Below are 25,465 nucleotides of genomic sequence, written 5' to 3'. Positions count from 1 at the left end.
CGCTGGGTCTGGGATCCCAGCGCTCGGGCTGCTGCCTCCGGAGTTGGGTTCCCGGGGCTTTCTCTCGTCCGAACTGACTCACGGTTTTTTCGGGCAGCCGGAGGCGGGGGTTTCAGGAAGTCCTTGAGCCGGACAGGGAGAGATCCAGTAGACACGTGTCCTGGGAGGACTACGGCGGGGTTAGGGTTTGACAGTTGGGGAGGGGGGCTGGAGACGTTTCCTGCCCTGCGTTTTCCTGGGCAGAGGCTACCGGCGCCGGCCGCCTTCTCCCCTCCCCCTCTGCGCAACTCCTCCTCTTTTTAAAGCTAAGTTTAGTGCAGCTCTGTTTCTTTTCGGCCCTGCCCCCAACCCTTTGGAGACTCAAGGTGAAGCCCGATGCTCTCAGAAGAGTCCTTGAGAAGGCTCCGCCAGGGGAGCCGTTTGTAGTAAATCCTATCAGCATTGGGCCGATGGGACTTTGCGTTCAGAATTTCTCTGTTACTTTTCCTGGCTTCTCCCGGCGGCCTGGTCTCATCGACCTTAGAGTAAAAAGTAGAGAATTGTCTAGTTGAGTCCTGACCTTAAATCTGATGAATCAGGCCCCCCTGTTAGGCTTCTTTTGGCCGCTTTAAATTCATAGACTGTCTTTTCTAATCCAGATCCAGTACGAGTTTTCACAAGAGAGTATTGAGTGTCAGTAGTTATTTTTGCTGGCTTCGTAAGTGTTAAATTAAAATGAAAAGGGGTAAACAACTCCCTTCCCCAAATTGTTAGGAAATTGGCTCATGCTCCTGTCACGAGAACCTTCTATAAACCAAGGTGAAGCCTTTAGGCACCAATCCCAGTCTCTAGCATCTCCTGATTAAGTTAGCTCCTGGAAAGCATTAATGGTAGAAATAAAACTCACAAGGTGATAAGATGAAACCCAGTAACTGTTTCTTTTTCTTGCTTTCCCCCTCCTTTCCAGGCTGGTAATGAAGAAATGGTGCAAATAGGTAAGCTTTGTTCTCAGATGTCACTCTTATCTTAAGTTGAAAGTAAGGGAGTGAAGTGAGCTAAGCAAAATATTGTTTCTGAAATCTTTCCCATTGGTGGTTAAAAAAATAATTTGTAGTCCCGTACCATTTCTGTTCTTCTCTTCCTCTTTCTGGAGGAAGGTCCCACTTTCCCTCAGGCTAAATTATAGTGAGGTAAAAATTCTCCTGCAGTTGGGCATTTCAAGCATCAGTTTATTACTGTCTTTGTACAAGCCCCTGATATGCAATTGGAAGGTGATGGAGAGGCTGGAAGATGATGTGGAGATGAAAGAAATAAAATCAACTTCTGTAGCATTTTAGGAGGAGCACATTTGAGTACAACAGGAGGCAAGAATGCTACATAGAAGGGAACAATGAGTACACAGGATGGAAATTTTTCTCTTAACAGTCTTTTTTGCTTTGAGTAAATCTTCTGATGACTTCTGTTATTCAATCTGTTTTAAAATAATTATCTCCTATGTGAAAGATAATGTTAGACCTCTTGCTAATATCTAAAATCCCAGTACTACCTGATGCTGTGAAGATTCTTACTCTCAGTTTATGGGTGAGGAGACTGAGATCCAAAGAGTGTAAGTGACTTGTAACAGGTCACTCAGAAGTCCTTGGTCTTTCTTGAAGCTGTTTAGAGTAATGTATTTGTTCTGAATGCAGAGACTGAAAGTCATCTGGCAAGAAGCCAGACTGCATTCAAAGTCTTTTCATACACATTTTACTTGGATTACTTTGAAAGATAATTTTTCTTTTTGGCAGAGTATTAGTCTCTGTAAATTCTGTATTTGTCAGGTGATATTGCAAAGCCGTCTTTTAGAAGAAAAGTTTTTATTACTGCTGCTGCAAACATAGTTACAAGTCATTGGCTGTTTATTAAATGCCAGGCACAGTGTTGATTGTTTCATGTACATTATGTCCACTGATTCCCGCAACCACACTATGAAGTGGGGATACAGATGAGGAAAATGAAGCTTGAGAGTTTGCATAGCTACCTATTACAGTACACAGTGGAGATCCACAGTTGTTAACTAAGAAAGCCAAGAGCTAGGCCCAGAGGTGTGTATGTAGCTTGTGATGTATGACCATATATCCAAATGCTCCTTCCTACTCAGTGCTTTTTTATTTTTATTTTTTATTTTTGAGACAGAGTTTAACTCTTGTTGTGCAGGCTGGAGTGCAATCAGTGGCATTATCTCAGCTCACAGCAACCCCTGCCTCCCAGGTTCAAGCGATTCTTCTGCCTCAGCCTCCTGAATAGCTGGGTTTACAGGCATGTGTCCCCATGCCCGGCTAATTTTTTGTATTTTTAGGAAAGACAACGTTTCTCCATGTTGGACAGCTTGGTTTCGAACTCCGTAACCCGGGTGATACGCCCCCCTTGGCCTCCCAAAGTGTTGGGATTATAAGCATCAGTGCTTAGCATTGTTAATATATTCCCCAAGCTTAGACCTCTATGGCAAGAGCAGAGCCATGGGGAGGAAAGGCAGTGATAACTGCACTAAAAAATAGTGTTTATGAAGAGATATTTGTCATTTGTAGTTGATAGCATTCAGCCATCAATCCTTACCTTTTTACTGAAGTTTTTTTAACCAACTCTTAAACAAGTAGGGAGAAGAAAGTTTGTCTTCTTTTTAATTACTTAATCATTTGATTACTTACACATCCAGACTTTTCAGTATGCAAATTAAAAAGATGTTAAGAGCACCCATTCCACCAAAAAATTTCATAAAGTATAACCTTGATTAAATTTTAAGATAGAATTAGGATGCGCTCATATAAGCAGCCCTGGATTGAACCAAAGTTTGGTTCAGTTGTTTTGCTAAGGTAAATTGCTTTGATAGCCCTTTCACAGGTGTGCTTAAATAGTACAGGTGTGCTTAAATTTGGCAGGAGAGAGACAAATCAGTATGAAAAAGAGGAGATGGAGTACTCTTAGATTGTAGTGCTGAAGATTTGCTTGTCCCTATATTCCTCTGTTTTATGGGATTTCTCTCTTTTGTTATCACCATTCTTACTTATCATTTTCAAGTTGAATGAAGAGAAGAACAGATTGAAAAAAACAGATTTTGGCCCACAGGTCTTGTGATAGCAAAAATATAACTATCATTTCACTTTGGTTTATGTATCATATGTAAGAAAATCTTATGTACAATAATTAGTTTTACTCCCCTGTCCCCATGTAAAAGGCACTGCTAACCTGGAGATTTCGTGACATACACTTCTGAACACATAACCTTTTTTTCCTATTAATTGTTTTAGAAGCAGTTTTATATAACTGCCTGGGGACGTGTTATTTGATCAAAGATATATTAGGAAAGACAAATAATGTTTATAGATTTTATTTATTTATTTTTATTGCTCAACAAATTGGCTTAAAAACATTCCATGGCTCTGAATAATTTCTAAATAATTTAATGTCTCAGGAAGAGTTAGATATAAATTAGTGATCAACCACAAGTTGTTAGGAAACTAAATTTAAAAACTACTTTCTATTGAAAGGTAATGTAGATGTAGGAGAGTGCATATAAGTGCACTTTGCCGATTTTTCACAAAGTGAATGCTCCTGTGCAGTCAGCAGCTGGATCAATAAGTTGAACATTACTGGCACCCCTGCATGTCCCTCATGCCAGCTGCTAAGCATTCTCCTCTTGTGAAAAGTGACTGCTCTCCTGACTTCTAACAGGTTAAATTAATTATGTGAGTTTTGCATGCTCTTTATAACTAGAGTCACAGGATATGTACTTCTTAGTATTTAGTTTAGAAGGTCAATTTTCAAAAATATATGCTTCAACCCTCAAAATGAGGAAGGCTTTTATTTAGGTAAAGAGAGAAGGCAGTTTGTGATGGGGACGGGTTGGAATATGTGAAGAGATGCCACCAGTATAGTGCTTCATACAGGATATTGCCTCTTTCCTTCTCTCTTCTGCCAGTGGAAAAATACCTTCTTGGTATGTGGGAAAGTAGGATTCACCCTAGAAAAAAATGGGTAAGTAGGTTTTGAACCTTGACCTAGTTGTTTGCCTCTTTATCAACCAGATAGGAACTGCCTCTTTAAGCACCTACCTACACCCCACCTACCTACACTCATGTATCTATACATAAACTTCTGTGCGTTTTGAATATGTTTTTGTATATATGAGTAAGTATGTTTCATGAGATCATTGACATATTTCTAGGGCATATCAAGGAGCAGTTCCATTTCTGACTCAGAGTGTGGCCTTGGTTGGATGCCTGAGGTAATTGTGGGAAACTGTCCCAGCTGGTCCAGTTGGGTAAAGAGGCTTGCTCAAGGACATGCATAGCTTAGGAAATAATCTTTGTTCTGTAGAAACTGGAAAATCTGAAAAAGAATTCTTTGAGTCCTTTTGTTTCATAAGCCACCACTGAGATGGCTTGAGTATCATTTGAGGAAAAAGCATTGTGATCCTTTAGTGTTAAGCTGTCTTCCCTTTCCTGACCCCACTTGGAATTGGGGCATATCTTCCCTCCCCTGATTCCTCTTGGAATTGGGGCATGTGTCCTATTTCTGTTCCCCAGTTGCAAATTCCATTACGTCCCAATCTTAAAAAAATAAAGTTGCTAATCTTGTTCTCTCAGATATCTAGTATACTAAGAGAGAATTTTTCACCATTTTCAGATTTTGGTTTGTAAAGTTTAGTGTGAGTCTTACCTAGTTGTTGACTAGTAAGCATTGTCACTAGATTAACCCTCATGAGAGCAAAGACTTTGTTTTGATGCCAGTTGTATCTCCAGTACATAAATAAGTGTTTGGTAGCTTGTGGATCCGCAAATATTTGTTGTTCAATGAATAGATTTAGCAAGCAGTATATTATCATATTAAAGTTTTTCTGTGTTCTGAATTTCCTTGAATGTTCTTGTTTTGTGCCTTTCTCCAGACTTAATTGGTCCCTAAGAAAATGAAGATGGTGACAATGGCTATACAATTAATTATTCAATGTTATCAAAGCCTCCTGGGACTCCTCTTCCACCCTGCAAAGCACAGGGACGTAGGCCTATCAGTTTTTATATGGTTCTGTTTGTACTCAATATGTATTGGGTAAATTGAATCGAATTCTATGTGCAGTTTTAGAATACCAACTAAAATTTTTTTTTCTACTTCAGCCTACTTGGGTTCATTTGCCCTATTGCTGGCATCAGGAAAGATAAGCTAAGATTAAAATCTGTCAATCCAGTTAGCCAGCAGCAGTACTAGAAAGTGTGGTGAAGGAGGTTTAAGGGGATCCTTTATAAAATTTAGAATTTTAGCTACTCAAGCCATTATTCTCTCTTGTAACTAAAGATAATGGAGTTGGCTTTACTGATTTATCTTCTATCCTTCCATTGAGCATAATTATGGTTAATGTTAACTGCTTCAAGCTTTTTAGGTGAAGATTTTATGAAATGCAAGATGCTATCTATCACCAGGAACTTACTGTTGTTTAGCTGAAATATTTCTTACTCATTATTTTGCTGCTTTTCCTTGTTGTACCAAATAATCACAATATTGCTCAGAATTGTTAAAACACCCTCAAGGTCACCTCTGCTTCCAGGATGATGATCTTTAAGCATTCTTTGCTTTGAGTAGCCAGCCCAGATTACCTTGGAAATCCATTAGGGATCATTCCAAATTGTCTGGTAAAATCATGAGTGGTTTTAATATGAAGAGTTGGGTTATTGTGCTTGGAAAGGTTATACTGACAGTGATGACTTCAGTGGAACTCCGATGCTTCCTTAAAGAAGATTGCTGTTATCAGAATTTTGAGAATTGTCTCCTTAGTGTTCCTGTAATAGAGATCAAATTTTATTCCTAAACTATACTGCTTCTATTATTATAAGTTGTTGAATTTTTCTTTTTGTCAGTTTTTCCCAGATTGTTGATGTCTTACAAGTACCTACTGTAATTATATTCTTTAATTTTTCTGCATTCTTCAGATTTTTCAAAATCATTCCAATTTGCAAACTGCTATTATAATTTAGCATATTCTTATTCAGACTTCTTTCAATATACACACTGTATTTTTTGTATAACTTTTTGTTTTGTTTAGTATTTTAGTACAATTTTTCCACATAATTACACGCTCCTTGTGAACTTCATTTGAATCTCATCATACTAATAAACTCAAATTTGTGTAATCACTTCCTAATAGTATTCATTTTCCCATTGTTGTGAACACTGTCACACAGTGTTGTGTATGCCTGTATCATTGCCTGCATTTCATGGGACTACTTTAGGAGAAAGCCCCAGAAATTGGTTACTGAGTAAAAATAAATTAACATGATACATTTTGAAAAATGGCTTTTGAGCAAGTCTGTATGATCTGAACTCCTACTAGCAACAAAGGAAAGTCTTGATTTTTAAAATTTTACTTTAGAATTAATTCTGTCCTTTTTGATATTTGAATATATTTTTTAAACATTCGATTATACAATCTGAAAGATGCAGTGAATCCATCATTTGTCTAACTCTGAAGTTCCCAATAAATATGACTAATTATACTATACAAATGTCTTTATAATTTTATTAGTACTATGAGAAGACTCACTTACCTCATAGAGTAGAATCTGAGAGTTGTATATTCCTTAAAATGGATAGTGAAGCATGGGAAGTTTCCTAGCATAGCAACCTCTGTTCCTGCATATAATTTATCTATCCTAATTCTCCAGAGAAGTTGACATGTCTTTGCTGACTAACTGTAAATCCCTAGGAGAAATTTTGCAGTAAATGTCAATCTCTTGCTTATTAAAATGATTGCAACAAATTCAGCACGATGAATCTTCATGGAATTTAGAACAAATTGTGAGCAGCACGAAACAGTATATCTTGCTCGTGAAGTGATTGATAAAACAAAAGTAGCTATTAGGAAACTTGTAGCAAGTAGAATAGGATTAAATATATGATTCCTCAAATAGTGTGGTCATAGATATTATATCACATTTCCAACAATTTTTCTTAATATTTAGTAAGTATATATTTTTATATTAGATATACAAACAAAAAGAATGATCGATGGCATTATTCATGAGTTCTAGTTCTCTTTCCTTTACATGTAAAAACCTTTCTCCTTAACAATAAGGTTCATTCCTCCCTCCTTCTCTTCCCCTTCCCTCCCCTCCCCTTTTTTTCCTCTTTCTTTCTCTTTCTTTCTCTTTCTTTCTCTCTCTCTTTCTGTCTTTCTCTCTCTCTCTCTCTCTCTCTCTCTCTTTCTTTTGACAGGATCTCACTTTGTCACAGAAGCTGGAGTGTGCGATGCAGTCATAGCTCACTGCAGCCTTGATCTCCCTAGCTCAGGTGATCCGCCTGCCTCAGCCTCCCGAGTAGCTGGGACTACATTGGCCCCATTTCTTAATGTAAAATCTAAATAGATATATCCAGGAGATGACCTATTAACATTTGTATTTCCTCTATCAAGTGGTCAGGAGCACTTACACTGTTGCCTGTGTAGTTTAAAATCCTAAATCCACCACTTTCTAGCTGGTGACCTTTACCTCTTAAAGTGTTACTTTCTTGTGTGTAACATAGGCATAATACTTTTTTTTTTTTTTTTAATTTAAGTTCCAAGGTACATGTGCAGGACCTGCAGGTTTGTTACATAGATAAATGTGGGTCATGGTGGTTTGCTGCACCTGTCAACTGATCACCTAGGTATTAAGCCCAGCATGCATTAGCTATTTTTCCTAATGCTTTCCCTTCCTCCACCCCACTCCACAGTGGGCACCAGTGTGTGTTGCTTCCCACCCTGTGTCCATGTGTTCTCATCGTTTAGCTCCCACTTATGAGTGAGATCATGTGGTGCTTAGTTTTCTGTTCCTGAGTTAGTTTGCTGAGGATAATGGCTTCCAGCTCCATTCATGTTCCTGCAAAGGACATGATCTCATTCCTTTTTATGGCTGCATAGTATTCCATGGTGTGTATATAGCACATTTTCTTTATCCAGTCTATCATTGATGGACATTTGGGTTGATTCCATGTCTTTGCTATTGTGAACAGTGCTGCAATGAACATTTTTGCTGTACAGAACCTCTTTAGTTTAAATAGATCCCATTTGTCAATTTTTGCTTTTGTTGAAATTGCTTTTGGTGATTTTGTCATAAAGTCTTTGCCTGTGCCTATGTGCTGAATAGTACTGCCTCATTTTCTTTAGGGTTTTTATAGTTTTTTTTTTTTTTAAATATAGTCTTGGGTTTTACATTTAAGTCTTTAATCCATCTTGAGTTAATTTTTAAATAAGGTGTAAGAAAGGGGTTCATTTTCAATTTTCTGCGTATGACTAGCAAGTTCTCACAGCACCATTTATTAAATAAGAAATCCTTTTCCCATTGCTTGTTTTTGTCAGGTTTGTCAAAGATGAGATGGTTGTAGATGTGCAATGTTGTTTCTGAGTTCTCTGTTCTGTTCTACTGGTCTGTGTGTATGGTTTTGTATCAGTACCATGCTGTTTTGGTTATTACAGCCTTATAGTTTACTAAGTCAAATAATGTAGTATAGTAAGTCAAATAGTGTGATGCCTCCAGCTTTGTTCTTTTTGTTTAGGATTGTCTTGGCTATATGAGCTCTTTTTTTGGTTCCATATAAATTTTAAAATAGTTTTTAAAAGTTTTTGAAGAATGTCAATGGTACTGTAACGGGAATAACAATGAATCTATAAATTCCTTTGCCATGATCTCATGAAAATACTACTATTTACTTCATAAGGTTCTAAAATGCTGGTACATTATAAATAAGATAGAGTCATAGCTATTGTTATTAGTGTGTTTTTGACTTGTGCTGTTTCTTATTTTTTAAAGCTTTTACTCAAAGAGAGGTACTTCATTCTAATCCCTACATTTTAGATAGATCTGCCTACCACCATAAATTTCTTGTAAACTGTCCAACCAGTCAGCTCACCATGTGACATCTCTTTGAGAGTTTTGTTTTCATGTATTGTCTTCATGTTTGTATCTCAATGTAGTATTGCTTAATTAATTGTAATATAGCAGTAGAGAGAGGGAGTTGAGAAAGGAAGGATGCAAAGCCAGTTATTCCATATGGATTCCACACCAACTATATTTTATATATACCAGATACAGTTTTACTTTTTACATCGTATTTTGATGGGATTCCCTTCATTCCATTTTATTAAAAGAAGTCATGTATAAGTCATGACTCCTTTGGATGCAAGTGACAGGAACCCAGTTCACACAGGTTAAGAGAAACAAAATTGATGAGGTTTCAAAGTCAGGTATAGTTGGTTCTAGAGTTTAAATAATACTGTCATGGAATCTCTCTCTTTCTCTCTCTCTCTTATTCCCTTATTCTCTTTTTCCTTGTATCTTTCTCATTTTTTTCTCTGTATTTGCTTTATGTCTCTTTTAGGGTAGGATTGGTTCACCTCCTAGCACACCTCCCACAAGTTGTGGCAAAGACTGTTGCTGTCATCACTAGTCTGTCATTCTACTTTTCACCCCAGATGACAGACACCTCTTTTTTGACAGCTCCAGTACATTTCCTGGTAGAGATTTTATTGGCTACTTGACTTTAGTCATAAGCTTATCCTTGAATCATTCACTGTGATCAGGGGATGCAGTACTTTGATTGGGCTCCATTGGGCATTTTACCCCTGATTTATAAGGAGTGTGACTGGAATATGATATCGTTAACCTGAATGGAATTCATCACACAGTAATACCTCAAATGCAATAGCGCATTGGATGGGAAATGGTAGCTGTGGTAGGCAGAACAATGGCACACCAAAGAAGTCTGTGCCTGGATCCTTGGAGCCTGTGCGTATGTTATGTTACATGCCAAAGGGGGATTAAGTTTGCAGATGGAATTAAGGTTGCCAATCAAATGACCTTAAAATAGAGAGATTATCCTGGATTATCAGTGTAGGAGTCTTTATAAATGGAAGAGGGAGGTGAAACAGAGAGAACCAGAGAGGTGGCAGCCGGAGAACTTAGTCCTCTGTTGCTGGTTCTGAGATTGGAGGAAAAGGGACCATAAGCCAGGCAATGCTGGTGGCCTCCAAAAGCTGGAAAAAGCAGGGAAACAGTTTCTCTCTTAGAGTTTCCAAAAGGAATGCAGCCCTGCTGATGACTTGATTTTAGCTCAGTGGCCTAGTAGAATGTCCCAGTTTCTCATACGTTTGTCAAAAAGTATGCGCCAGGCTATTTTAGATTTGGAAAATGTAATTATCACAAGTAAAGTTTCAGTGAAAACCTTTAACAGTACTATCCATATTTTTTATTTATTTTATTTTTCCCAGCCTTTGATCCTGGAGACAAATGTTAATTTTTATAACTTCAAATTCTATATTCCATATTAATCTTTCAAAGTTTTATCTAGCAAAAAAGACGTGTGGGAAATATTAATTTTTAGAGTGCCTAATATAGCTCTCGAGTCTGTAAAATTTCTAATGCTAAATAAGCAGAAGTGCTTATTTAAAAACTGAGGTTGGAATGTTAAAATTTTGGCATTTGGGCTTCACTTAAAAACAAAGTATTTTATTTCGTTACTGATTATTTGGTCATTTTAAGACGCAGCAAATAAAATACTTGGATGTTTTTCTTCAAAGTATGCATTTTCTTCTTTTCAAACATCTTCTCTTACCTGATTTCATGTTCTCGTACAGTAAAGAATGTGTTGTTCTTTCCTAAATGACTTTCTTGAACATAAACATTGTGTAATTGCAACAAATATTTATTAAAAAGCCAGATTTTTAAAAACAAGAAGAATTTAAGTACGCAACTATTTGTTCTTTCTTAGTGAATAAAAAAAGTCATCACCTTTATTTTTCGAATAACTTCATTAAAATCTCATACTATGAAAATAGATTTGCAATTAAAATAAAAGACACACCAAAGAGGGTATAGGCCTTGTGGTGATAAGAGCCTAGAGGGGATGAGTGAGGAAAAAAGAATTTGACTGTGTTTAGAATTTCAGCATGTGTCACAATTAATTTTTAATTGCTTTTGGGAGAAGATGTGTCCCCTTCCTCTTAAGTGTTTACAGCTTTGCTGAGCCCTTTGGCATTTGGCGTCCTCTTTAATGTCCATTCTTCGCCCTGCTTGCCTCTTTCCTGGAGCAGCTGGCTCCCATCATTTCTGATGAAAGTCATTCTCTTACTCTTGGCTCTGGATTTGGAAATGTTGTTGTTGGAGCTGCTGCTTTAGCTGATCTTGAAAATGCTTATTTGATTTTATTCTTGAGGCCAGATTATTGCATACAGAGAATTTATACCTGAGAAAAGATATTGCCTGTGTGAACTGCCTCTTTATAGTAGATCACCGGCCAATTCTTGGGAGAGAATCCCAATCCATTAGATTGGGTAATGGGGCATGGATTGTTACAGTAAGATTGTGTATTAGGCCTTCTGTTGATGGGGAATTTAAGGTCCTTCTAACTGTATCACATCAGGCTGGTTGGGATTATAGGGGAGAGAGTCCTGAGGGGTACTGGGACTTGGAAGGAATCTGAAACTGACTTTCTTTTTCTATAGCTCTACTTAGAAGTGATGATGGTGATGATAACATCGGCTCACTTTTCCTTTATTAAAGTGTTATTAGATGGGCCAAGTCCTTTGTATACTTTGCCTCATTCGATCCCCATTATTATCTTTATTTTTACAGATAGCCCTGTGAGCCTTGATTTTCAGAATTTGCTTGTAAGATGCCAAAGAGTGCATCAATCAGGAACTAGAATTCAAATGCATTGCTTTCTGACTCCAGACCTTTAGTGTTCAAGACCTTTAGTGCTCAACCATCATACCCAATTTCCTTCTTGTTGGGAACTGTGAGCCATTGCATCAATCACAAGTATGTCAATATTCTATGTGCCTGGGGTAGCTTTGGTATTAATTAGACCCTTAAAAATTTGTGTGACATATGAGAGATTTATACTGAAGTTGCTCAAGGTTCTTGCAGTATTGCCTGTATTACTGAAGACTTGTTCTTTTACACTTCTAAAATGTGGTCTTTCCAATGTATTGGGGACATCAAATACCCCCCAAGGGGTATTTGTGTCTCATTCTACTACATACTTAGAAGGAAACCAAAATATCTGTTTTAAGTTGGAGCACATGTGGCTGAACATGTAAAGGAGTTAAGATTATCCTAGAGCATGTGTTATACTGTGCACCTTACCAGCCCCCACAAAGAGTACTCTCTCCCAAGAAGCTCCACTTCCAGACAGAGCCATTGGTTAGCCTCCCCTCCCCTTCCCTCCCCTCCCCATAATGTACACGAAGGCTATGTATTACTCTCTTCTTACACTGCTCTTAGGTTGGTGCAAAAGTCAATGTGGGTTTTGCCATTGATGTAAAGAATTACCTGCGACTGAGTAATTTATGAAGAAAGGAAGTTTAATTGAGTCATAGTTCCACAGGCTATACAGGAGGCATGGGTGAGGAGACCTCAGGAAACTTACAATCATGGCAGAAGGGTGAAGGGGAAGCAAGCACGTCTTCATGTGGCAGCAGGAGAGCGAGCGCTAAGGGGAAAGTGCTACATAAACAACCAGATCTCAGGAGGACTCATTCAGTATCACGAGAACAGTAAGGGGGAAGTCCACTCCCCTGATTCAGTTACCTCCACCAGGCTCCTCCTCTAACACATGATTACAATTTGACATGAGATTTCAGTGGGGACACAGATCCAAACCATATCAAGCCATTTAAACACTGGTAAGGTATTATACTTCTGCCCCAAAGAGCTTATAGTTTCTGAAAGGATGAAACATAAACATATAACTCTTCTCCCACAGAGATTTTTAAAATAACTTTTGTACAGACAGTACATAATTTTTTCTTAAATGACTTGACAGGGAGTGCTATGGAAGCTCAGTCCAGGAGGTCTGTACTCTGGACAAGTTGCCAGGAAGTTTTCTTGGAAAATACGGGGCTTGAGATAGGCCTTGGGGGCCCCATTCAGTTTGCCTTGGTAGAGAGAAAACAGCGGTCCTCTACTGTAGCAATGCTGCAGAGCAGGACTGTGAAGGTCGGCATGCCTAAGCCAGGTCTTGTGAGCACATTAGACAGAATGTTTCAATAGGCTAATCTGAGAGATGATATTGAAGAGAAATTAGGGACAGGGTGCAGAGGGCTTTAAATAACAAACCTAAGTTTTTATTTGTGTTAAGTTATTTAATCTCTGATTTTCTGTTTCCTACATTTTGAAGTGGGAGGATTTGATTAGTAGATGGTCTTTAAGCAATTTTTAGGTCTGACACGAAAAAGATACAGATTTTGTGAATCTGTATCTTTTATTCTGAATTAATGGTGAGCTATTGAGGCTAGTCAGATGGAATAACATAGTGACGTTAGTTGCCAGCATTTATTGAATAGTCACTATGTGCCAGACAGTGTTGTAAGCACCGTGAATTGATTAGCTCATTTAAATTTTACAACAAGCTATGAAGTCAATACTATTACCTGTAATTTAAAGATAAGAACTAATGTGGTGACCCAAATCACTAAGGTAGTAAGTGGTAGAACCTAGGTATTTTCAATCTGGGCCTTTAAAATAATTTTCCTGACAACAATGTAGATGGTATTTTGGAATAATTTACATAATATTTAGTAGTGAGAAATTCTATGTGGGGAATTTGGACTTGGTACTTGCAGCTTTTCAGTGTGAGGTGATGAGATCTTAAAAGCGATTAGAGGAAAAGTGGTTAGTTTGAGAGAAATTGCTAAAGAAAAAGCAGTAGGACTTGAATGATGTCATACAGGGGAGATGTCATAAGACATGTTTGAAATAGCTCTCTAGGCTGATTTGGGAGAATTGGCACATCATGAACAGAAATAGTGAAGTCAGGAGGGCAAGCTAAATAGGTGAAAATTCAGTTCGATTTAGATATATTAAGGATGAAGAGAGAGTAAGACAAGTTATTCTCAGTAGAGAACACTCCCGTTCAGGTTATAGTTTAAGGGAATTTTTTTCCCCTCTTTTAACCTATATTTATTGAGGGTTTACTGTGTGTAGGATATCATGCTAAAATACAGGTATGTGTAAAGGTATAATGATGAAAATTTGGAAACCACTGGGAAAATGTAACGTGGTTGACATTAACATAGAAAGTAAAAAATTTTTAAGTATATGGAAACATCAAACACTGCCTCCTCAAAGCTTTTGATGTAGGTTGTGCATATTAACTGTGTATATCTGCACAAATTTATATCACAAATATAGTCATGTACATACATACAAAACTGTGGTTATTTTACACAGCACAGGAGGAAGAAGACATTATATTAAACTCTAGAATGAGGAATTTAGATAAAAGAGAATTCCCTGACAAAAAATTTCTTTTATGTTATAATTAGGCTGCCAGTGGAGATATGACAGCAGTTTTCTTGGGGGTAGTTCAAATTACTGAGGAGATCCTGAATAGAAGCATACCCTTCTTGCCTGCCTAGCTTCTAAACAAGTTGAGAAATAGAACAACTAAAGATGTAGGTAAAAATAAAACAGCTTTTACAGAAAAAGCTGAAGGGGAGAATAAGGCTCCCTCTTTGACAGATAAGAGTACTGGCTACCAACATACTCTACAGTGTGCCTGTCAGGCCTCACCAATCCAGAGCAGGGGTTCCCCTGGCTAAGTGAAAGAGAACATGCACTCCTTAGCAGGCTCATTCCCAGGAAGCAGAATGAGAAGGAGGCGCTGAGCTTTGTACATTTCTTATGCTTCCCAGACTTCCCAACCACATAAGTCATTCTTCTTCACCAGGGAAGGGTGAGTGAAGGGATAGGGAGCGGCCTGTAAAACTTAGAGAAAAACCTTTCCTTCCAGAGAGCAGGAAAACTTTAAAGGTGCTCTATCACTAACTTAAGGAAAAATAATTGCATCTACTTGGGATGCCTGCAATGTAAGAAAGAGCAGGGATTAGGGACCCTGACTTCTGGCTCTTTTAAATTTTTGACCTGTATAGTTATAACTCTATGAATATACAAAGGGAGTGCAGAGAGGGGGCTAATTTCCTGCTGCCTGCTCCTAAGAATGAGGGGCTTTGTGTCTGTCTTACAGGAGGTCTGTTTTAATGATTAGATCCATTCTTTTTTTTTTATTGCATTTTAGGTTTTGGGGTACATGTGAAGAGCATGCAAGATTGTTGCATAGGCACACACATGGCAGTGTGGTTTGCTGCCTTCCGTCCCCTCACCTGTACCTGTCATTTCTCCCCATGCTATCTCTTCCCACCTCCCCACCCCCTGTCCCTCCCCCATTTCCCCCCAACGGACCCCAGTGTATAGTGCTCCCCTCCCTGTGTCCATGTGTTCTCATTGTTCAACACCCGCCTATGAGTGAGAATATGCGGTGTTTGATTTTCTGCTCTTGTGTCAGTTTGCTGAGAATGATGGTTTCCAGGTTCATCCATGTCCCTACAAAGGACGTGAACTCATCGTTTTTGATGGCTGCGTAATATTCCATGGTGTATATGTACCACATTTTCCCTATCTAGTCTATCATCATTGGGCATTTGGGTTGGTTCCAGGTCTTTGCTATTGTAAACAATGCTGCAATGAACATTCGTGTGCACGGGTCCTTATAGTAGAATGATTTATAATCCTTTGGATATATACCCAGTAATGGGATTGCTGGGTCAAATGGGATTTCTATTTTTAGGCCCTTGAGGAATCGCCACACTGTCTTCCACAATGGTTGAATTAATTTACATTCCCACCAACAGTGTAAAAGTGTTCCTATTTCTCCACATCCTCTCCAGCATCTGTTGTTTCCAGATATTTTAATGATCGCCATTCTAACTGGTGTGAGATGGTATCTCAATGTGGTTTTGATTTGCATTTCTCTGATGACCAGTGATGATGAGCATTTTTTCATATGTTTGTTGGCCTCCTGTATGTCTTCTTTTGTAAAGTATCTGTTCATATCCTTCACCCATTTTTGAATGGGCTTGTTTGTTTTTTTCTTGTAGATCTGTTTTAGTTCTTTGTAAATTCTGGATATCAGCCCCTTGTCAGATGGGTAGGCTGCAAAAATTTTTTCCCATTCTGTTGGTTGCCGATTCACTCTACTGACTGTTTCTTTTGCCATGCAGAAGCTGTGGAGTTTGATTAGGTCCCATTTGTCTATTTTGGCTTTTGTTGCTATTGCTTTTGGCATTTTGGTCATGAAGTGCTTGCCTACGCCTATGTCCTGAATGGTTTTGCCTAGATTTTCTTCTAGGGTTTTTATAGTGTTAGGTCTGATGTTTAAGTCTTTAATCCATCTGGAGTTAATTTTGGTGTAAGGTGTCAGGAAGGGGTCCTGTTTCTGCTTTCTGCACATGGCTAGCCAGTTTTCCCAACACCATTTATTAAACAGGGAATCCTTTCCCCATTGCTTGTTTTTGTCAGGTTTGTCGAAGATCAGATGGTTGTGTGTATGTTGTATTTCCTCTGAGGCCTCTGTTCTGTTCCATTGGTCTATATCTCTGTTTTGGTACCAGTACCATGCTGTTTTGATTACTGTAGCCTTGTAGTATAGTTTGAAGTCCGGTAGTGTGATGCCTCCTGCTTTGTTCTTTTTGCTTAGAATTGACTTGGCTATGCGGGCTTTCTTTCGGTTCCATATGAAGTTTAAGGTGTTTTTTTCCAGTTCTGTGAAGAAGGTCATTGGTAGCTTGATGGGAATATCATTGAATCTGTATATTACTTTGGGCAGTATGGCCATTTTCACGATGTTGATTCTTCCTAACCATGAACATGGAATGTTTCTCTATCTGTTTGTGTCCTCTCTTATTTCGTTGAGCAATGGCTTGTAGTTCTCCTTGAAGAGGTCCTTTATGTTCCTTGTTAGTTGTATTCCTAGGTATTTTATTCTCTTTGTAGCAATTGTGAATGGCAGTTCGTTCTTGATTTGGCTCTCTTGAAGTCTATTACTGGTGTATAGGAATGCTTGTGATTTTTGCATGTTGATTTTGTATCTTGAGACTTTGCTGAAGTTGTTTATCAGTTTCAGGAGATTTTGGGCTGAGGTGATGGGGTCTTCTAGATATACAATCATGTCATCTGCAAATAGAGACAATTTGATTTCCTCCTTTCCAATTTGGATACCCTTTATTTCTTTTTCTTGCCTGATTGCTCTGGCTAGAACTTCCAGTACTATATTGAATAGGAGTGGTGAGAGAGGGCATCCTTGTCTAGTGCCAGATTTCAAAGGGGATGCTTCCAGTTTTTGCCCATTCAGTATGATATTGGCTGTTGGTTTTTCGTAAATAGCTTTTATTGTTTTGAGATACGTTCCGTCAATACCTAGTTTATTGAGGGTTTTTAGCATAAAGGGCTGTTGAATTTTGTCAAAGGCCTTCTCTGCATCAATTGAGATAATCATGTGGTTTTTGTCTTTGGTCTGTTTATGTGGTGAATTACATTTTTGGACTTGCATATGTTGAACCAGCCTTGCATCCCCGGGATGAATCCTACTTGATCATGGTGGATGAGCTTTTTGATATGCTGCTGCAATCAGTTTGCCAGTATTTTATTGAAGATTTTTGCATCTATGTTCATTATGGATATTGGCCTGAAATTTTCTTTTCTTATTGGGTCTCTGCCGGGTTTTGGTATCAGGATGATGTTTGTCTCGTAAAATGATTTGGGAAGGATTCCCTCTTTTTGGATTGTCTGGAATAGTTTCAGAAGGAATAGCATCAGCTCCTCTTTGTATGTCTGGTAGAATTCGGCTGTGAACCCATCTGGACCTGGGCTTTTTTTGGGTGTTAGGCTCTTTATTGCTGCCTCGACTTCAGACCTTGTTATTGGTGTATTCAGGGTTTCGGCTTCTTCCAGGTTTAGGCTTGGGAGGATGCAAGTGTCCAGGAATTTATCCATTTCTTCCAGGTTTACTAGTTTATGTGCATAGAGTTGTTTGTAATAATCTCTGATGATGGTTTGGATTTCTGTGGAATCTGTGGTGATATCCCCTTTATCGTTTTTTATTGCATCAATTTGGTTATTCTCTGTTTTCTTTTTTATTAATCTGACTAGTGGTCTATTTTGTTGATCTTTTCGAAAAACCAGCTCCTGGATTTATTGATTTTTTAAAGAGTTTTTTGTGTCTCTATTTCCTTCAGCTCTGCTTTGATCTTCGTTGTTTCCTGTCTTCTGCTAGGTTTTGAGTTTTTTTGATCTTGCTTCTCTAGCTCTTTCAATTTTGATGATAGGGTGTCAAATTTAGATCTCTCCTTTCTTCTCATGTGGGCACTCATTGCCATATATTTTCCTCTAGAGACTGCTTTAAATGTGTCCCAGAGATTCTGGTATGTTGTGTCTTCGTTCTCATTGGTTTTGAAGAACATCTTTATTTCTGCCTTCATTTCATTGTTTATCCAGTCAACATTCAAGAGCAAGTTCAGTTTCCATGAAGCTGTGTGGTTGTGAGTTAGTTTCTGCATTCTGAGTTCTAACTTGATTGCACTGTGGTCTGAGAGACTGTTTGTTCTGATTTCCGTTCTTTTGCGTTTGCCAAGGAGTGATTTATTGCCAATTATGTGGTCAATTTTAGAGTAGGTGTGATGTGGTGCTGAGAAGAATGTATATTCTGTGGATTTGGGGTGGAGAGTTCTGTAAATGTCTATTAGGTTTGCTTGTTCCAGGTCTGAATTCAGGTCCTGGATATCCTTGTTGATTTTCTGTCTGGTTGATCTGTCTAATACTAGCAATGGGATGTTAAAGTCTCCCACTATTATTGTGTGGGAGTCTAAGTCTCTTTGTAAGTCATTAAGAACTTGCCTTATGTATCCGGGTGCTCCTGTATTGGGTGCGTATATATTTAGGATCGTCAGCTCTTCTTGTTGCAGTGATCCTTTTACCATTATGTAATGTCCTTCTTTGTCTCTTTTGATCTTTGTTGCTTTAAAGTCTATTTTATCAGAGATGAGAATTGCAACTCCTGCTTTTTTTTGCTCTCCATTTGCTTGGTAGATCTTCCTCCATCCCTTTATTTTGAGCCTTTGTGTATCCTTGCATGTAAGATGGGTTTCCTGGATACAGCACACTGATGGGTTTTGGCTTTTTATCCAATTTACTGGTCTGTGTCTTTTGATTGGGGCATTGAGTCCATTGACATTTAGGGATAGTATTGTTATGTGTGTATTTGATACTGTCATTTTGATGCTACTTGGCTGTTTTGTTGGTTAGTTGATGCAGATTCTTGATTGTGTTGATGTTCTTTACCATTTGGTATGTTTTTGGAGTGGCTGGTACTGGTTGTTCCTTTATATGTGTAAAGCCTCTTTCAGGAGCTCTTGTAAAGCAGGCCTGGTGGTGATGAAATCTCTGAGTACTTGCTTGTTCTCAAAGGATTTTATTCTTCCTTCACTTATGAAGCTTAGTTTGGCTGGATAGGAGATTCTGGGTTGAAAGTTCTTTTCTTTAAGGTTGTTGAATATTGGCCCCCAATCTCTTCTGGCTTGTAGGGTTTCTGCTGAGAGATCTGCTGTGAGTCTGATGGACTTCCCTTTGTGGGTAACCCAACCTTTGTCTCTGGCTGCCCTTAGCATTTTCTCTTTCATTTCAACCCTGGTGAATCTGACAGTTATGTGTCTTGGGGTTGCTCTTCTTGAGGAATATCTTTGTGGTGTTCTCTGTATTTCCTGGATTTGAATATTGGTCTGCCTTGCTAGGTTGGGGAAGTTTTCCTGGATAATATCCTGAAGAGTATTTTCCAGCTTGGATTCATTCTCTTCATCACATTCAGGTACACCTATCAGGCATAGATTATGTCTTTTCACATAGTCCCACATTTCTTGAAGATTTTGTTCATTCCTTTTTGTACTTTTTTCTCTGTTCTTGCCATCTCTTTTTATTTCATTGAGTTGATCTTCGACCTCTGATATCCTTTCTTCTGCTTGGTCAATTCAGCTGAGAACTTCAGGAAGTTCCTGTGTTGTGTTTTTCAGCTCCATCAATTCACTTATATTCCTCTCTATGCTGTCCATTCTCGTTAGCATTTCGTCCAATCTTTTTTCAAGGTTCCTGGTTTCTTTGTGTTGGGTTAGAACATGTTCTTTTAGCTCACTGTAGTTTCTTACTACCCAGCTTCTGAAGTCTGATTCTGTCATTTCATCACCCTCCTTCTCCATCTGATCTGGTTCCCTTGCTGGTGAGGAGTTGTGATCCCTTTTAGGAGGAGAGGTGTTTGGTTTCGGGAGTTTTCATCCTTTTTGCCCTGGTTTCTTCCCATTTTTGTGGGTTTATCCACCTGTTGTCTTTGTAGTTACTGTCTTTCAGATTGGGTCTCTGAGTGAGCTTCTAGTTCATGGATGCTGAAGTTACTTCTTCTTCTTTTTTTTTTTTTTTTTTTAAGCTTTCCTTCTAACAGTCTGGCCCCTCTGCTATAGGACTGCTGAGGTCCCCTCCGGGCCCTGATTGCCTGGGTATCACCTGCAGCAGCTGCAGAACAGTAAGGGTTGCTACCAGTTTCCTCTTCTGCTATCTTTGTCCCAGAAGGATGCTTGCCTACTGTTAGTCCGTTCTCTCCTTTATGAGGTGAGTCTTTGGATCTATGGGGGTCAGGGAGCTACTTGAGGAGACAGTCTATCTTTTATTGGGGCTTAAGTCCTGAGTTGTGAGCTCCGTTGTTCGTTCAGAGCTGCTGGGCAGGTACGTTTAGGTCTGCTGCAGCTGAACTCATAAAGCACTTTTTGTTCCCAGGTGCTCTGTCCCAGGGAGTTGGAGCTTTACGAGTTTCTGTTGCACTACTGCCTTTTTTGATTTTTCTTTCAGGTCTGACCCGCCCAGCTAGCAGCATGCCTAGCCACTGTCTGCCGGCAGAGGCTTTGCTGAGCTGCTGTGGGCTCTGCCCAGCTGCCCTGTGCTCTTCCCTGCAGTCCTGTTTAAATGGGCGTCCTTACAAATGTCTTGGCAGTGGTGGCCCCGCCTCTGTTATGGGGGACTCTCTCTGTTGTGGCAGGTTGCCTCGGCAATGGCAGGTTGCCTAGGCGATGGTGGCCTGCCTCAGTAGCGGTGGAGAGTCTCAGTAATGGCGGAAGTCCCTCCCCCACGGAACAGGACTGTCCTGGGTTCAGCTGTGCTTGGTTTAAAGGGCTCAACCCAGAGGGTTTCCAATTACTGTTTTTGTTTTAGTTGTTGTTGGGGGTGGAGGGGCGGGACCAACTGAGCCTGATCACCTGGCTCCCTGATTCAGAGTCTTTTCTTTCTTTTTTTTTTTTTTTTTGAGACGGAGTTTCGCTCTTGTTACCCAGGCTGGAGTGCAATGGCGCGATCTCGGCTCACCGCAACCTCCGCCTCCTGGGTTCAGGCAATTCTCCTGTCTCAGCCTCCTGAGTAGCTGGGATTACAGGCACGTGCCATCATGCCTAGCTAATTTTTTGTATTTTTAGTAGAGACGGGGTTTCACCATGTTGACCAGGATGGTCTCGATCTTTTGACCTTGTGATCCACCCGCCTCGGCCTCCCAAAGTGCCGGGATTACAGGCTTGAGCCACCGCGCCCGGCCGAGTCTTTTCTTTTAAGTTGAAGGACCCCGTGTTCCAGTCGCTTGTTGAAAAGGCGCCGGGATCTCCCTTGCTGCGACTCACTGAGTCGGCGTAGCCGGCTCCTGGCGGATTTTTTGCCTAGGAATCTCCTGGCCTGGCTCGCTATTTTAGATGAATGGGCAACTCTGCCGTCTTGGGGCTCAGGTTGCCAGCTAAGAGGGCTCCCAGTCCAGTGGCTTTTGTACGGAGAACCGCAGCAACAGGGAGTGGTCAAAGCAGCCGCGTGGGCCAAATCAGCCCCGCTGGGGCCAAAGCAGCCACACCGCAGGGACTGCGGCACTGGCGACCCCTCTGCCTGGGTATCTCCTGGTCTGTGGGCAATAAAAATTAGTCTGGAAATGCGGCGTCCACTCACCCTCTGCACTTTCACTGGGAGCTGAAGTCCTGAGCTGTTCTTAGGTGGCCATCTTCCCGAGATTCTAGATCCATTCTTATTCTTGGTAGCTTAAAAGGTAAGACCTGGATACTAAGAAAAGTTTGGTTTATAGGGCAGCAGAAACTATGAAAAGTATACACAAGTTTGCAAGCAAAATTCTGGCTCTAGAGGTACATGACTTGTGTAATTTGCCATTATCAATGCCTTGGTGGTAAAATGACTATTAGCAAAAAGAAGATGGATGCTAATTTCACATACCCCTTCAGGCTCAAACTGCTCTCATTCACTCATTCATTCATTAATTCATGTCTTCATTCACAAGTATTTATTGAGTAACTTCAAGTTCTTTTTTAGACAGTGGGGAAATGGGGTGAAGAGAACAGATAAATCTCTGCCTTCACGAAGTATATATGCTAGTAAATATAAAAATACATAAATAAACATATAAGTAAAATTTATAGGCTGTCAGATGGTGACAAGATTTACAGAGAAACATAAGACACTTAGAAGAGGGACCGAGAGTGAGATGGTTGCCGGTGGTCAGGAAAGACCTTACTGAGAAGGTCAAATTTAGACAAAGATCTGAAGGAACTGAGAGAGTGAGTCAGGAAGCTGAGAGGAAGATTCTTTGGCAGAGGAATCAGCAAGGACAAAAACCTTAAGATGTGATAATGCTCAGCTTCAGGCTCTAGAACCTTGTGAGCCATATTACGTTGAGTGGGATGGGTTTGAGGAGAAAAGTGGCATGATATGACACTTAAATTATTCTGGCTCTATTTTGAGGATAATCCATTAAAGGGAAGAGCAGAAACAAGGAGAACAGTTAAGAAGCACATTCAAAACTGAGGTGATGTTGGCTTGGACTACAGTTGTAGCAGGGAGGTACTGAGGAGTGGTCAGAGTCTGGATGTACATGGAAGCTAGGATCAACAGAATTTGGTAAAAGATTGAGTTTGTGGTACATGAAGGGTTAAGGATGATTTTAATCAAAGTTTTGCTCTGAGTAATTGAAAGTATAGGGTTGCTATTTACTGACTTGGGAAAGGAGGAGCAGATATGAGAGCAGGAAGATTGGGAGTTTAATTTTGGAAATGATAAGTTGAAATGCCTTGTGAATATCTACATGGAAAGACTCCATAGGCAGTTGGATTTATAAGAAAAGAGCTCATAGCTGAAGCTGGGGCTAGAGATACACAATTGTAAAGGCATCCAGTCTTAAGATAGGAGGAGCTCACCAGCTACAGAGGGTAGACACAGAAAATAGTCGATTTATCAGGTCCTGTAATACTTTAGTGTTTCCAGGCCATGGAAACAGAGGGACACCAGTATAGGAGAATGAGAAGGTGAGACCAGTGAGGTAAGGAGAGAATGATGACCTGAAAGCTAAATAAAGAAAATATTTTGAGAAGGAAAGAGAAACTGGGTCAGATGCTGCTGAAATGAAAAATAAAAAGATCAAGTCTTGGCTATTGACTTCAGCAACATGTGATCACTCATGACTCCAAAAGAAGCTGATTGGAGTGGAATGTGTTCAAGAAGGAATAAGAACGGAAATAATGATATTGGAGATATCTAATCAATGTTTTTAAGCTTTTTGCTGTCAAGGAGATTGAAAGAATGGGTGATTACCTAGAGGAGGGCATGTCATCCAAAATATTATTTGTCCAAGATGGGAGACGTGATATCAGCTTCTTTTTCTGCTGGTGGGAATGGTCTAGTAATGTGGGGAAACTTGATGAGGAAAGAGAGAGAGAACATTGCTGAAAAGACAGTTTTCTTGAAAAGGCAAAAAGGGCTTGAATGTGTGTAGAGTGTTTGCTCTTAGGTAAGGTGACTGACAATTCATCCATAGTACTAGGAGGGAGACGGCCTATATGTGCACTGATACCAGTGGGTTGTGGATAAATCATTGCATTGGGTCATGTTTCGGTAATAAGCTACCAATAATAGAGTTTACAGTGGCTCCAGTCCCCTGTGCCTGTGGAACTTAGGGCCCACAAAAACCTTCACATACCTATTACTGTGGCCCCTCAGCCACCTCAGCTAACAATTTTACAGTTTCTAACTTTAAAGTTGAGCACAACATTATTTTAATGAGTGTCTAACTTATATTTAAATTAGTAATAGCTGATATTTATTGAATCTTCTGCATGATCTCATGTAAAACTCTCACCAAACTTATGAAGTTGGAACTATTACCTCCAGTTAACAGTTGAGGAAACTGAGCCTAAGAGAAAATAGAGAACTTGCTGAAGACCACAAGTGGACTCAACTTACTGCTTTCTGACACTGCAGTTCACTCAATAACCACTGGCCTTCCTGATTTGTGAAAGCAGCTGGGCCTGTAAAATGTGAAAATTATGAACGCAGTAAATTAATACTGAATATAATTTGGTTTATTTATGTGATTTGATTTTAATCTGAGATTAAAATGCTGTTGATTGCTTTGAGCTTCTGCCCCTCCTCCCAGCTGCTCCCCACAAAACCTAGAATTTAAGAGCCTTTTGCAGAAAATTTTGATGCTACATTAGAGGAAAAATTGATTGACTGGCTACAAGTAGGTAGAACATTGTTATTCTTGTAGTAGTTCTCTTTTATAAATCAGATCTTAAATTGAATTTGACAGCAAGATGCTCCATCTGTTCAGAAGTGAATGACAGCATAGGAGCATGGCCTTCAGAGTCAAAATGATGAGAATTGCAATTTTCCTTTGGCTATTTGCTTATATCTGTCAGGCCGTCTAGTTCTGCTTTCTCATTTATAAAATAGGGGTAACAGGATTTACCTACTGTGATTGTTGTGAGTATGAGATGATGTATTCTCAAACACCAATCATAGAGCATGGAGCTTTTTTGCTAATAAATGGCAGGTGACTGGGCAGTTCCTTTGTCAGTTCCATTAACTACCATCCAGGAGATGGTAATCCAAAGGGTTGCCAAGTCCATCTTTTTCCTCATTACCTTAATTACCAACAGAAAAATGACTCTTAGAAGCATTTAATTTAAGGAATATGTACTTTATAGGAATGATTTATTATTTAGCATTAGGGAAAACAAAGCTTTATAGAAACGTACCGTTCTTATTTTGAATAAAAATTTAGAATATATTATCTGTCAGTGGAAAAATGGAACTTATATCTAGGACGTATGGCTTGCTGTATGCATGAGACTCTGAGTATCTTCTTGAGTATGGAGAAGCCTCCCTGCATTTTTCTAAATGTTCTTGTTCTCCAGTCACTTAATCCAGGCATCAGTACAATATGCTGGTTTAGACTTTGGTTGTGTGAATTCCCTTCAGTGGAGATGGGAAATCCATACTTTGAAATTAAGTACTGCTTCCTCCTTCCTTTGAACAGTCAACTGATGCTTAGAGAAAAAGTTATAACTGAGATTATTGGGGCGGCCAGACACCCATGGGCCTGGGTATATGTCTTGTAAGTCAGTGTGTGTAGCAGCTTAGACAAGGCCAATGTTCTGTGGTTACCTGTGTTTCTAACTTAATATGCATCAAACAAATCCAACTGACAAGACACTCTGACACAAAATCTTCTATGGTGAAATTGGGAGTACCAAGTTGAATGGGGGAGTTCTTTGTCTTTAAGGAATGTATAG

The 25,465-nt window shown here is 39.4% G+C and overlaps 1 protein-coding gene across 1 annotated transcript in view; it reads left to right on the top strand.

Annotated features, from left to right (window-relative positions):
- The window catches only part of ADAMTS3 (ADAM metallopeptidase with thrombospondin type 1 motif 3), a 305,688-nt gene that overhangs the window by 983 nt on the left and 279,240 nt on the right, over nt 1-25,465 (top strand). The window contains exon 2 of the mRNA XM_003931961.4: nt 947-974. Coding sequence (XP_003932010.3) covers nt 947-974 — 28 coding nt within the window. The remainder of the gene's footprint in view (nt 1-946; nt 975-25,465) is intronic.

The sequence above is a fragment of the Saimiri boliviensis genome, chromosome 3 (genome assembly GCF_048565385.1).
Source record: "Saimiri boliviensis isolate mSaiBol1 chromosome 3, mSaiBol1.pri, whole genome shotgun sequence".
In the NCBI taxonomy this organism is placed as follows: domain Eukaryota; kingdom Metazoa; phylum Chordata; class Mammalia; order Primates; family Cebidae; genus Saimiri; species Saimiri boliviensis.
This window is presented reverse-complemented; position numbering and strand designations above follow the sequence as displayed.